Here is a 14348-nt window from a genome sequence, read left to right on the forward strand (position 1 = left end):
TCTTCTCTCAGAAGTGAAATCTCAGTGGCTGATGCCACCGACCAGATGACTTACCTTATAATCAAGCCCCGTTTAATTGTCAAACAGATCAGCCTGGGTGCGCCACGGAGGCTGCCGTGCCCTGGCCGTGCAGCCTCAGGTGTGGTAGCCTAATCCCGGCGTGGGGATTGGGTCAGATGCCTGAGTGCGATCAGTAATTAGGGGCAATCGTGTGGGTGAAAATTTAAAAATGCCTATATTTCTCCAGTAGGGTAGGAACTAAAAGGAGAGATCGGCCTGAGTGGGACACCAAGAGGGAAGCTTTTGGTTTTGCTTTGCAGAATCCCCTGGGCCCTGCACAGAGGAAATGCTGGAAGGTTCTATGATTCTATGGTTCTAGAGAACAGCTCAACAGTGGGAAAGTGGCTTTCAGAAGGGCATAAGCAGGAGTAGAGGAGACCCGCTCTCCCCTCCCCAAGAAGCCAGGGAACAAGGGCTGGCCCAGCTGATCCCCAGGGATGAGGGGCGCGTAAGGGCCGCACCTGTGTCTTGCGAGGGGCTGACGCTGTAACTGTCACTCTCCTTGTCCACGGAGCCCGTGGCCCGGGGCGTCGGCAGCCTCCAGTCTGTGGTGAGGGTGTGTGCTGAGATGGTGGGGTGGGGTCTGTTGAGGGTCCACTGGCTGGCGTACCGGTTTCTGGCTGTGGGCCCGGCCTTTGCATTCCTCCTGGTGGTGGGATCTGTGAAGACACAAGAGGACCGCGGGCAGCTGGGGCAAGCGCTGGGGGCAGCTGTCTCTACCCAGCCTTGCAGGAAGCCTTCCTGGCTTTTCCTGTGGAGGCCCTTGCTCTTTCCTCTCCCGCGGTCCACCATATTCATCAGATTCTAAAGGGGTTTTAAAAGCCCTGCAGGGGAAAGAACATTTTATTTGGAGACAAAAGTATAGATTTGGGCCTTGCTCCTGGCTCTTGGTGATTTTCTGACGTGAAGTTCACTTCACCTCTGAGGATCAGCATCTTATGCAAACTGTGCTTGAACGTGGCTTCCTTCCCGAAGGTCCTGACCTCAGGGAGTTGTGACTGGTCAAACGGTGCCCCTTCCCCCAAAACACCACAGGTCCAATCCTAACCCCAGTAGCTCAGCACATGGTCTTACCTGGAAAGAGAGCCATTGCAGAGCCATTGGTGAAGATGAGGCCACACTGGAATGGGTGGCCCTAACCTACGGTGAAGGCTGTCCTTGCAGGAACAGGGGACAGACCCAGGTGTGGAGTGCAGCTGTGGGGCTGGAGGCAGACACTGAAGTCGTGAGCCCACACAAGCACAGCCAAGGTCGCAAGCACGCTGCCAGCAGCTAGGACCAGGCAAGGGAGGGTCTCCCTATGGGCGTCACAGGATTGTGACCTTGAGGACACCTAGATTTTGAACTTTCACCCCCCCCCCAGAACCATGAGACGATAAATTCTTGTTCTTTGGAGACACAGTTTGTGGTGGTGTTCCTGCAGCCCTAGGAATCTTGTGCCAGTGTCTTTGAACAACCGCTGTCCGTGTTTACCCACTGCTTCAGCTACAGCCGTGTCATTCATTAACTGAGCTGCAGGTTCCCAAGGCCACACGCCAAGGCCACACGCCAGGTCCCAACATTCTCTTAGTCCCTCGCGCATGGTGGCGTAACTCTCCAATGGCATGGTCTGAACTTGGACTGGGAGAACAAAAGGTGAGCTGGTGTTTGAATTTCAAATGTTTACCATTTGCAGAAACACCAAGGGGTGATGCAGGCTGCTGCCAGATGGGTTTTGTCTTAAATCTGGAACCACAGGCAGCAAGTCGACAGAGGGAGGGGACTGAGCGAGCTAAGAAAAAGAATATTCTGGTAGCAAAGAACACTGAGCTGAGTGCACCACGGTGCTGCTGCTTCTGGAGTTCAGCTACCTCAAGAGACTTTTTGGGGACTTCAGCCTAAACACAGCCCAGGGTCCCAGGGGAGGGGGTGCTTTTCCACCTTTGAATTCTTTGTTCCTCAAAGGGAATATCATTGCAGTTGTATTCGAAGGTGCCCTGGCCTCTTGTGAACACAGCAGTCTGTTCTCGGCTCAGCACCAGTGCAGCAGTTTCAAGGAGAAAAGCTGAGAGGGTCCCCACCACGCACATGGCAGCTGCCCTGGCATGGCTACCCGGTCTCCTGAGCCTGCACATTTCTCAGAGCAGGGCAAGGACGTTGCTCTCGAGATCCACCATTGAGCCCACCTTATCCCTTGCACACAGTTTCCTAAGGAATTCCTACAGCTTTGGGTCATGTCATTGATGAGCAATGGCAGCTCAGAGACAAGTGACCCAGCTATCAGGTGATACGAGGGGCACCCTAACCTGCTGCCTTTCAGTGCTGAGAGTGCCTGTTACACACCACAGGTGGCCTAGACCTGGGTACGTGTTAGCACGATCTGTGTGACAATGGCTTCCTCATAGTCTGTGTTGGGGTGTGAGAGCTGACACTGGGGGTGGTGAAGGATTTTTAAGTACAAGATTTGCCTCTTTGCCAGTTTCTGGCTACTGGACTTTGAACCAATCCATCATTCCGTGGTGCCAGGGAAGAGCACTCAGGTCGATACAGCTTGAGATTTCCTGGGCCATCAGAATACTGCCTTGGTGTTGATTTTCGAGGCACATTTCTTCTTTTACTTGCAAAATTTTGCAGAAGACGTTATTGGAAGATGCTGTTGGCCTTGATTAGATTGCAAATGAGCTCTGCTCAAGTGCCCAGCCCTCTACACAACAAGGTGTGAAGGCTAATAGTGCTTCTCTGGCAATGTTAGGAAAGAGGTCCTCAGTGAGACAGAAAAACACTGTCATGGGTAGGAGGCTAGATGTCTTCCAGGCACTATCGACTTGGTAAGTGGAGCTTAAATAAGTGCAGCTCGTTATTTAAATGCTAATGAATCTTTTCCAGAAAATTACCCAGTCCCTTATGTAAGTTTTGAGAAGTCTCATTTTTATTCTTCTTTACGTTTCTTGCAGCTACAGATACAGATCATTCTGGGCAGGTTTTCTCCCGGCACAGATGTGGGTGGGGGACAGTTTGGTCTCACAGCTATTTCCTCCAACCTCCAACCCCTGGCCCGAGTGGTCTGCCCTTGAATTGGCTCCTCAGTGGCAGAAAGAGGACTTCCCAGCCGCAGCCCCTTTCTTCTCTGAGGTTGCCCTACTTAGAAAATTCCACAGGAAAATCACACATATCTGCCTCTATTCAAAGTTGGAATCTTCTCAAGCTGATTTTATCTATTCTTTCTTTTTCCTAGATGGGGACTCTGTTACCAGTGGCCAGATGATGTTGAAAGTATGGGTTGTTATACTGTTTGATGAAGTGCAGTCCCTATGCTCTTCTGTGCTAAGCAAGTGTCCTGGAGTTAAAGCTGTCCTGGGATGTGGACCACGAAGGTGCCTGGCACATTTCTTTAACAATCGGGTATTTGGAGCCCTTATTTTGTACCTGAACTGAACTCTGATGGCTTCTGAGATAATGGCTTGAATGCAATTGTCACTTGGCTTTCTCCAGCAGTGTCTTTAGTGTGACTTACTAGCTCGTCTACTAAACCAGTGTATATTGGGATTTACTGGGCTGCATGGAGGGTACCTTGCATGGAAAGTCCTGGTGATCAAATGCCAATGAGTTAGAGGGTAGGTGATATAAATAGCTCTAGGCCTTTCAACACTGCATCTAAACGTGCATTATGATTCTGCCCATTGAATCGAATTATTTTAATTATCCTGAATTTGGGATAAGAGAAGATTTTGTGAGTAATAGGGTTATGAAACATATCACGTGTACTGTGATCACTGTATTAATCTGCTTTTATCCCCTGGTCTTGGTTTCCATGTCTTACAGATGCCAGGACCTCAGATTTACCAGTGGTCTCAGAGAGACAGAGGATGGGTGGAACTTCCCTCATGTGACCAGCCACCATTATTCAGGGCGTACCACATGCTGGACCACAGGCCTACCCTGGCCCACACCAGGCATCTCCCCAGGACTATCCCAAGTACTATTCTGGGAGACGGAGTATATTTTTTTTCAAAGTCTCGATAATGAACATTTAATCAATGCTGTAAGCTCTTTTTATAAAGTCCCTTACACAGAATGACGTCGTATTTCCATATAACCTTCATATATTCCTGTATATTTTAAATCACCTCAACATTGCTTATACTGCCTAATGCAAAGTAAATACTATGTAAATAACCATTAGGCTGTACCATTTAGGGAATAATCCACAGTTGGTTGAATCACAGATATAAGTCCTACAGATGCAGAGGCCAACTCGTGTGTGTGTGTGCATGTGTATTTGTGTGTGTGTGCATGTGTGTGTGTGTGTGCGGGTGTGGGTGTGCATCACATGATGTCAATGCTCTCTTTCATATGCCTCCCTCATCTCCTTTAGATGGCCCCTCTCTCTTGCAGCCCACACGGTGGCTGAGTATGGGCTTTGGAGTTAGGTTGCCTGGGTTGGAAGTCCTGTTTTGTCACTCACTGGCTATGTAACTCTGGCCCAGTGACCTTATTAGATGGGCCTTTTCCTCCCATCAAAGCCACCTTTTGACTTGAGTGAAATGAACACACTAGAGCACCCCAGGCACAGAAGAGGGTCGTATAAACTAGAGGCTTTGCTGGGTGACACCCGAGCAGCAAACAGTGTGGCTGGGGTGGAGCATAACCTGCCCATCCTGGAAGACGTGATAGGAGATGTGGGGGTTGGTTAGGGAGGGTTGACAGGAAGATGCTCATTAAAAATCACACAACTGGATGCTGCAGAATACTGGTGCTCGGGAGGGAGTGGAAGGGCAGAGGAGGCCATGTCCTCTTCATTTCCCAGTTCAGCGTTTTATACACAGCGGACTCTCCACACTCACTGCTCCTGCATCCAAAGGATCCAAACCTGGGACTCAAAACTGTCCAGGAAGACAGCGTCTGTACTGCACATGTACAGTCGGACTAGTTCTTGTCATTTCCTAGCTAACACAGTGTAGCAGCTACCTGCACAGTATTTACATTATATTAGGTATTTAGAGTCACTCAGATATGATTTAAAGTATATTGGAGGAGAGCTGAAGGTTCCCTACAAATACTATGCCATTTTATAGGAAGGACTTGAGCTTCCTTGGATTTGGGCATCCTTGGGGGTCCTGGAACCATTGTCCCAAGGATATTGAAGGACAACTATCTATCATGGGTGCTTGGTAAATGCTCTGTGTTTTCAAATGAATGAATAATGATTTCCAGGTAAATATGACAAAATAGTCAGAACTAATATGTATCATTTTATATGTCTTCTACCCTTGCCTGTTTTGTAACTAGAAAAACTGATTTTCAATCTCCTAGGTAATGACCTTTGTTGGTAAGTGTGCTGGGAGACACCTATGTGCAGGTTAAGAGATACCTGCTGCTGGCTGAGCACACACTTGTACCCACTGAAGAGATCCCAGGAGATGGACAAGGAAAAGAGGGAAATGAAATTGACTGCCCAAGTCCTCGTTAAGCTAATTCTTTCTTTTCTGTCATATTCTGATTTCAGATCTTGACAGTGGATCTGTAAATACATTTCAGTACTGTGCATTATGATGTACACTTAAGCTGGGGTTCTGTTCATGTCCTTAACCCAATCCTAGCCACAATACCTGATGCTCAAATAGGACTTGGGCAATCAATTTAGTTCATCTTTCTTTCTCGTCCACCTCCTGGCTGGAGTTGGGCCAAGGACATAAATAGATCCTCAGTTTAAATGTGCATCATAATCCACAGGAGAGACCAGGGAGTCATATAAGATGTAGCTGAGGGATTGTGTTTTTGGACATCGGAGAGGAGAGAGAGCAAATCGCTGCCATTTCTCCCATCCTCATACTAAGAATTTGTTGGCAATCTCTGGCAAGCTCATCAAATGTTTAGAAATATAACTTTTGCAATGCAATCATTTTAGGGCCCCCAAAGCATACTTTAGATGCTCTTATTAAAAAGGACAAATTCATACAATGGCACATAATCCTAACCTACAAAAATAGAATAATAATGTCTTTTGTAGTTGAGGAGATAGGGAATATGGTTGTCTGTTGGCATCTGCAGGATTGCTTCCAGGACCCCTTCCTTTGCTACCCAAATCTGCTGATGCTCAAGTTCTTTACATAAAAGGGCTCAGGATTTGCATACAGCCTACACACATTCTCCTGTGCACTTTGAATAAACTCTAGCTTACTTATAATTCCTACCAGGTAAACAGTAAGTAAGCAGTTGTTATACTGTGTTGTTTAGGGAATAAGGATAAAGAATAAAAGTCTGGGCATGTTTGGTACAGGAGAAATTTATTTTTCCAGATGTTTTTTCATTCGTTTTTTGGTGAATATGCTGATGCAGAACCTACAGATGTGGAGGGCTGGCTGTCTCGAGAAGAACCTCTCCACAGGGCTGAGTTAGCGCAGGTGTAACACCTGGCAGAGTGGACAAGCTCCGGGGCACAAGAAGCAAGCACGGAGCTGGGCTCTGGAAAGGTCATGGTCTTCAGGCCCCTGAGCCTGCTGTGAGACCAGGCACCCAATGTCACTACCGCTAAAGATAAATTTTAAAAATTTAGTGAAAAACTCATCCCAAAGACGTTTTTCAATACAGAGTATTCTGCAGATGATAAATGAATAGCTTCATTTGCGGGGGAAGGTGGGCATCAGTCTGATGAATGGATCTGAGCAGCTTCGTTGGGGTTGGTGAATATCATTAATGAAGTTCACCACAAAGGAAAGACGACATTGTTCTCTTAGCTGTGGTGTTCCTGTGTGACAGTCAGGAGAACACTCCAGACTCTGGGAATGGGCACACATGAGAGGTCTGGCCTGGGAGGTCCTACAGACAGCCCAGCCTTTTGTCCCTCCGGCTTTCTCTTGCCATTGCCTGGCCGCTCACTGAACCTCGGGGCTGCATTGATCCCCAACATGCTGGAGTCTCTGGGCGTCCCTCCTGCTCCCATAGTGGCTGGCAGCTCTTGCTCTCCCCTGACCTTGGCTCCTACCTGCGCCTCCATGGAAGGCTTCCCAGACGACCCAGATCCGCGACAGCCCCCTCTGGCAGCTGCCACATCCCCAACAGCTCTCCACGTGTTCGTTCTGTTCGGTTTCATAGAGCACTTATTGAGAAAAGGTTCTTTAGCTCCCAGTTTACTGTTTGCCTTCCTGAATGAAATGAATGTGTTTCTGTATTTCAGTCATGACATATTCCCGTTGCTGAGCATGGAGCCATGTGTGCAGAGTAAACCTGAATAAATAGTTTTCAATGTGAATGCATGATTTCTTCAAGTTCCCCGTGGGCTTACAACTTCATGGCCAGGAGATGTGGGTGAGCATCGGCCTACCACTCACCATCCTTATGCAGATTTGTATTTTCTGCCTGGGACTCAGACCCATGTCTCTGTTGATGTTTTAAATGCCTTCAAAGCCACTTCTATTGTTCTGGGGCTTCATACATGCAGTTGGAAGGTCCCAGTGCTTCTGTGTCTTTGCCTCTTTTCCATTCACAATTTGTGACCAGCCCTCAAGCATTTCTCTGCCCAGTGCACACTGAAGGGAGCTGGAACTGCTTGCTACTTTTTACCTGGCAGAAGGAACTGATGTGCTGAGAGCCTTGCAGGCTGCAGGGAGCCTGCACTGTGGTGCACTGTGGTGCTCAAGGACACTTGCCTGGCAAGGGGACACTTCCTCCTGCCTCCTCCAGGACATCTCTGGGACACTCAGGGAGGTTTCCCACATCAGAGACACTGGAGGTTGTTGAAATGCAGATTCCTGGGCCCCACCCTACACTAACCAGACCAGAATCAGGCCAGAATCTCCAGGGCAGAGCGCTGGAATCACTCTATTTTAAAGAGGTACCTTGGGTGACTCTGATGTACCCAAAAGGCGGGAAACACTGCCTGGGGCATCTGGCCTGTTTTCTCTATTTGCTCTCCCTGCTACTGTTCCCAGCAGTGTCCATGGGGACGGAGCCTAAAGAACTCTGGAGCCTCAAATGCACCCATCTGGAACCAGGGTCCACAATTCCCCCTTAATGATCAGTGAAAGCGGCTCAGAAACCTCTCAGAGCATTGTCTTGGTGCAGCTGGGAGCCAGACCAGGTGGATCACGGCGGGGAAGTCACGGGCTAGAGACATGCCCAAGACTCCCAGCATTAGTTTAGGAGCAAGACTTGCAGAAACAGCCCTGGGCCAAGCTACCTCACTGACTGCCCATTCGCATCTTCAGAAAGTACTGATGCCATCCAAGAAGGAAGCAGGTGAGGACAGACAACAGGGAGAGACAAAGGACTTCTTCAACTGTTCCCAAAGACACTGTTGCAAAGGAATTTTGATACAAGATAAATCTCTTTGCTGTGTATCACAATGCCATTTGGTAATGGAGCCCTCTGCACTCCTGAGTTCTTTACAAGCTAGAATTCGTGAAGAATAACTTTCACTATTATAATATTTCTTTCTTTCTAATGATAGCACATTACTCTAAGAACATACATCTTTGCAAAGAGAGTGATTAGAGATTTAAAAGCTAGACATCAAAGCCTCCAAAATGAATATAATCAGGACATCAATTTCTCAGTCTTTAAAGAGATTTAGGAACAGTTTCAATTATGAAGAAACAAGAATATCTAATTAATAAGCTCTAGATACGTATTAGAGGATTTAACTTCATAGCAGTAATTAATTTCCATATATTATGGATGCAAATACAAATAACTAAAACCAACATAATCTCCAGATTAGCCAGAACTATAATTTTTTTCTCAGGGTGTTCAGGAGAAAGAACACAAGCTTCCGGGACAGACAAATATCAGTTGAATCTTGGTTTCCCTGTTTTTATGTGCAGAGCTTTGGGCTGTTTGCCTAACTTCTCTGAGACCCAGAGTAAAATAGGAAGTCTGATCACTCTGTGAGTAGAGTCCTTGCAGAGCTGATACCGAGAAAACACATATGACATCACCTTCCCATCCCAAGTCCAGTGAGGCTAATTATACCTTTCCTTGTGTTGTCTGAATTTTTAAAAATCGACATGAAATTTCTAGCATTTTTCCTATTACACTGATACCAAGCATTATTGGCTTTAGCTGACATGATTCTAATAATAGCTAGGATCACACAATAGAGCATCTCTCTTTACTAGAGACCTCCTCATACCTGTTTGCTTCTTAGGCACACAGGTGAAAAGCCCCACACCTTCATCTGACAGGGATGGAAGGTCAATGCCTTTGGCATTGACAACACCCACACATTACAATGAGGTGACCACTCACTCGTTCCTGGCCGAGCATCTGAAACATCCACCAAGGGCCCAGTGGCCTGAGACACAGATTGGTAATGGACCGTGTGAGTCACCGTCAGGGACTTCTGTTTAGCTGCCTCTCCAAAATCAGCATCTGTCAACAGGACTGTGGAGCGATCGTCTGCAGAAGAGCAGGAAGACACAAAGCCAAGCACATTAGCCTCCCTTTAAGCCACCCCCCGGCCTTTTCTTTCCCTAGGGACTTGGGTTGGTAATGATGTCAGTAAAATAACCTCATCTAAAGTGACAAAGATAAAGCAGTGAGCACCTAGAATAATTCTGTTAAGCTCAGAAGCTCAGGGGCTGGCTTTGGAGCCCCGCTTGCAGAGAATGGTCGCTGCACAGAGGACACTCTCTTCTCCTGGGCTCTGTGTCTTTCATTTAGCCATCAGTTGTGGTTGGGTTGCTCTTTGGTAGAGTCTTGGGCTGATGTGTCTGCAGAAGCTGACCTGATATGCTGTCAGGATGCCAGCGTCCCCAGAGACATGGCTGCTAGAGAAGGGCCCCTTTGCCTGCTGGGAGCTGGGTTCGTAGTACTAGTGTGACATCCCTGCAGTTCTCTACCCAACTTGGCAGGCGTTTGGAGGGAGAAGGAGCAGAGAACAGCTAGTCTTCAGAACTTATCGATTCCTCTACTTTAAAGGACTTGAGGTATGCTCCTTTTCTTCCCACCTCTTCTGAGATTTAATTACTCTAGTGCATGCTTTAATTGACTTCTAAAATGACTCACTTGTCAGATTTCCCAAGTCCTATGGGCGTAGGCTCTTGAAGGCTAGAGAAGCAGGAGCCTGGGATCAGGTGAATCCTACACATCTCAGTGCTCAGAGAAGGAAGCAGCCGCTGCCTGGGCCGCGTGTCATTATCTGATTGTCTGAGGATTTACAGTACTTTGTTGTGATAACTTTTCACACTTACATGGCTTCTTTTATTCCAGGGGAAACTGGTTAGGATCTATGGATTTTCCTTCCATTTTTCAAGGACCACAGCCCGAGATGATGTTCACATGAGTTTAATCAGTCAGCGGGGCCCTGCTACAGCAGACCTTGACACGGGGACAGCAATGTGAATGTCGTAAACAACACAGCTAGGCCTCCGTGCCCAAAAAAGGCTCTGAACAGAGTGAACCTTACAAAATCCAATTACTCAGGCTCTGGCAGGAAGGGAAAGCCTCTTGAAGTTAGAATCAAATTTCTTGGCAGAGAATTGAGAAAAGGCTGCCAAGATGTCTGTGAGCATCCAGCGGGTGGTGAGGCACAGGTTGGCACCCGGGCGGGCACCGGGGCCCAGCTGGGAGGCCTGGCCCCCCTGCTACCACTCAACCCCTCAGAGGGGGTGGCCTGTCCACAGGGATGGCTTCTCACAGTGGAGTGGGCACCAGAGCCCTCACATCTACATTTGGTTTTCATACTAATGTGATGCCTTGCGGTTTCTGGTGGGCAGCCCGCCGCAGAGTGCCCACTGATGTGCATGGCTGGGTTATAAACCTAGACTGGGACATCCCAGGAGCCTGCCTCGGATGAGGTGAACTGTTCATTCAGGACTGAGATCAATGACAGTCTAATATTGGATTCTTACAGCCAGAGCCCAGAGCGTTTTAAAGAACACGGTTCTACTTTTCCAATAATTAGAACCTGCCATCGACCCACTGTCTGGCATCGATGATCCTGTGTGGGTCGTGATGAATCTCTGCCCACAGGTCATCATGCAGGAATGACTGGCACCCTCTGATGTGAAGCCAGCAAAGGCCAGCTCCCAGGGAGCCACCCATCACTCACAGGACCCACCCAGCTCTTTGTTTTAACAGCTAACTGAGAATTTCTAACGGGTCTAGTGCAGCGTGCTCAGCAAATACCACTGTGTAGCCACTGTGATCTTGACAAGCTCTGCCCTCTCTACACTCATGGCTATAAAAGTGTCACCTTTGTCATATGTTGGCTGCAAGGGTTAAATTAAATGATGTCCACAAAGGGCTTAGAAAAGTACATCATCACAAGTATTTCCTTTAGAGTTTGAGCTGATGTTTCAAAGGACATTTTAGTTTTAATGCTCAGTCTATTGAGTTAAATAAAAGGGATTCCACGCTTACATGACTGTGCAACCTGTGTAAGTCTTCATCATGTACAACCAGAAGAACGAGAAGTTATACTCCATTTATGTATGATGCGTCAAAATGCATTCTACTGTCATGTATGACTAATTGGAATAAATTTTAAAAGTTAAAATAAAAGGGATTCCAGGTATGCCACTGGAAAAAGAAGAATCAAATAAAAGCATGGTGGCTTATGCTCATTGGGCAAACTAATACAATCTCCTTCATTTTAGCCCCAAGGGTCCTCTTCAGACAGGTGGGGAGTAAGTACTTAACTGAAGCCAGTTGATCGAGGGCCACCTTAGACCTGACCAGCCTTTCTCTAAGTGATGCTATGCTCAAATCAAATGTAAATTCAGGGAGGGAAGCCCAGGCCTTTGGAGTTACGACTCCTGAGACCAAGATGGCCTCTGGCCAGTGGGGCAGAAGAGGGGCGGGGGTCGTGGAGGAGACATCTGCCCACCTGACCTCCTTCCACTGCCCTCCTGGCAGGAGGTACCTGGGAAATGTGCTAGGAGTCAAGCAGCGGCATCCAGACCACAGGAGAGGGCTGCCTGAGCTCACTGCCAGCACACACCTCAGTGGAAAAGAGGCAGCCTCCGCATCTGCCTCCAATCTGTTCTGTTCCCTGGGTTCTGGAAAGCTTGACGTGACTGCTAAAGTGAGGGTCCTGGGAGGCAGCCTGTTGCTGTTGAAGCAGGTGGCAACAGCCTGTCACCAAAGGAAGATGGCACAGTGGTGACACAGGTGGCCAGGCGGGGACCTGGCTCTGCTGCAGTCTGTGTGACCCTGGCCAGCTGTGGGAACCTCTCCATGTCTCAGATATGAAGGCAGTAGCTTCCCCCAGCTGGCAAGATGACACTCGGCAATACACTGAGTGTGAAATGCTTATGGAGATCTAGGACACCAGGGGGCTCTGGATTCCTGTCAGCTGTCCTGATTGCCAAAGAGGGTAAAGAGGCTGGGCAGAGTCAGGACACCTGGTTCTGGGTGGCAGCCACAGCACCACACCAGTGGCTATCCCCAAACAGTGGGACGCAGGAACTGGGTGTTTCCCAAGGTCCAGGATGCTTCAGGGGTGCTGGGAAGTAGGGCAGACACCTGTGCCATGGCGTTTCCTTGTGTGAGTGTTCAGTATAAATGTTTACTTAATGAAAGCTGGCCGCAGCCGAGCTGATAAGGAAGCATAGAGTGGATCTCCAGGACAGGGCTTCCCTGCGTGGGTCTTCTGGGTTTGATTACAGATGTTTGTTTTTTTTGGAGAAGCATCAATATCCTCCCTGGGAAAGATCCAAAGTAGATCAGAATTGGGGAATTCCAGTCTCAGGTGAGCACTGTAGGCTAGCTTCCCTCACATTATGCCACTTATTCTTGTCAACTTCTGCTCTTATGGAGCTCTGAGGGGTCCTGCTGTCTAACACGCTGCAGGTTTGGGTGTTGAAGGAAGGCTGCAGCAGTCTCATGGCGGGAGGTGGTGGACGGGGCACCTTACCAATGGTCTCCATTGTGTCTCTCTCCTCAATCAAAAGCTGAGCCCTGGGTATGTCGATGTGCATTCTCAGGGTCTGCTGTTGCTTGCTTAAGGTATCTGAAGTCCGAGTATTCTTGCTGGGAATAAAAAAGAGAGAACACATGAACATCCAGTCCCCTGTCAGGCCACGTCTATGCGTGCCTGCACACAACTCGATTCATTTATACCTATGCAAAAGCCCTGGGGGTGAAGAGAGGGGGAAAGCACAAGATGTGAGATTTTTTTCCTTATTCAAGGGATATTTATTAATATTAAATTTCAGCAAAGGAGAATACAAAAATACAAACTGTCAATAGAGATTGATTCAATATCGATAGAACCTTTAAAAATCTTCCATTTCTTATGTGTAAAAGATAAATGAGACAAATGAAAAGTGATTTTAAAGCCAGCAATGTTTTCATTGGTCAGTACATGATATCCCGGAGATGGTAAGGGAGGGTGTGTGTGCCCAGCGGTCATCAGATGGCGTTCTTACTCACAGATTTGTGTGTGTATGTGGTGCCAGTTTATTTTCGTTCTAGTAACAAATCACAAACCTTGTTAGCTTCCCTGATGTTAGTTTCCCTAACCAATAATGCATTTGGAATAGGGGAAAAAACCTAATTACTATAATAATTTTATCTCAAAATTTGTGTACCAGAAAATTACTCTTGGAGTGAGCTGTTCTCTAAAAGTAAATGGAAATAGGTGGTGAAACTGCATGCTACCATCATGTTCAGTTACAGCCTGCAGTTAAGAGAAACTCCACGTTGTGTGGAGATCTAAGAAAGCCCATAAAGGCCCTAATTAGCAATCCACATCAGGAGGCTGGCTGTTCGGTCTTGGCAAAATGCTAGGAACTTCCTAGATGTTTAAATAATGTTTACTGAACTCCCCCATAAGAAGCATCCATCATTTGGATAATTCAATCAGTGAATAATCTATGGCATCCATGAATCCAGCTCAGGGGTCCTCAAAATCTCGTTGGAGAAGCAAGTCTGTGCCTCGGTCACTTGGTGACGGTTTACCTCCAAGTTGGCTAATTCCAATAGGGAACAAGAGTGGTCCCCACTCGGGTCTCCAACGCTTTTCCCTGCAGCCAGGCAGCTCCTGGGGAGTCGTGGGCTCCGTCTCCACAGGCCTTCCTCATCCCTTCTGAACTACAGGGCTGAGGTAAGTTAGTAATCCAAAGGTCGAGTTCACTCAAGCCCTCCTGGGGTGCCGGCCTGCTGCAGTCCATTGTTAGTGTGCTGAATGTTTTATACACCTCTGTCTTCATCTGATTATGAACAAAACATCCCATGGACAAGACAACTTCTGAAAGGTGCAACAGGCCTCAGAGGACTTGATCTTGAACCAGATTTCCTGCTCTGCAGTGTAGTAACTGGGTTATGTACTACATCATGCTAATTATGCAGAGCCCACATTCAAGCCC

The 14348-nt window shown here is 47.6% G+C and overlaps 1 protein-coding gene and 1 long non-coding RNA gene across 2 annotated transcripts in view; one reads left to right on the forward strand and one right to left on the reverse strand.

The window, feature by feature from the left end:
- Dscam (DS cell adhesion molecule) overlaps positions 1-14348 on the reverse strand; it is a 668205-nt gene that overhangs the window by 18623 nt on the left and 635234 nt on the right. Inside the window, exons 29-31 of the mRNA XM_058577314.1 lie at positions 12896-13011; positions 9286-9435; positions 522-719 (exon numbers count right to left, since the gene is read on the reverse strand). Of these exons, the coding sequence (XP_058433297.1) occupies positions 522-719; positions 9286-9435; positions 12896-13011 (464 nt within the window). The remainder of the gene's footprint in view (positions 1-521; positions 720-9285; positions 9436-12895; positions 13012-14348) is intronic.
- LOC124089161 (uncharacterized) lies at positions 1491-4114 on the forward strand. Its single transcript, XR_006850633.2, has 3 exons — positions 1491-1695; positions 3275-3441; positions 3862-4114. It is a non-coding gene; the product is annotated as an uncharacterized LOC124089161 (long non-coding RNA).

The sequence above is a fragment of the Marmota monax genome, unplaced genomic scaffold, assembly GCF_021218885.2.
Source record: "Marmota monax isolate L192 unplaced genomic scaffold, Marmota_monax_Labrador192_F-V1.1 WCK01_AAM20220418_F8-fsc00125, whole genome shotgun sequence".
NCBI lineage: Eukaryota > Metazoa > Chordata > Mammalia > Rodentia > Sciuridae > Marmota > Marmota monax.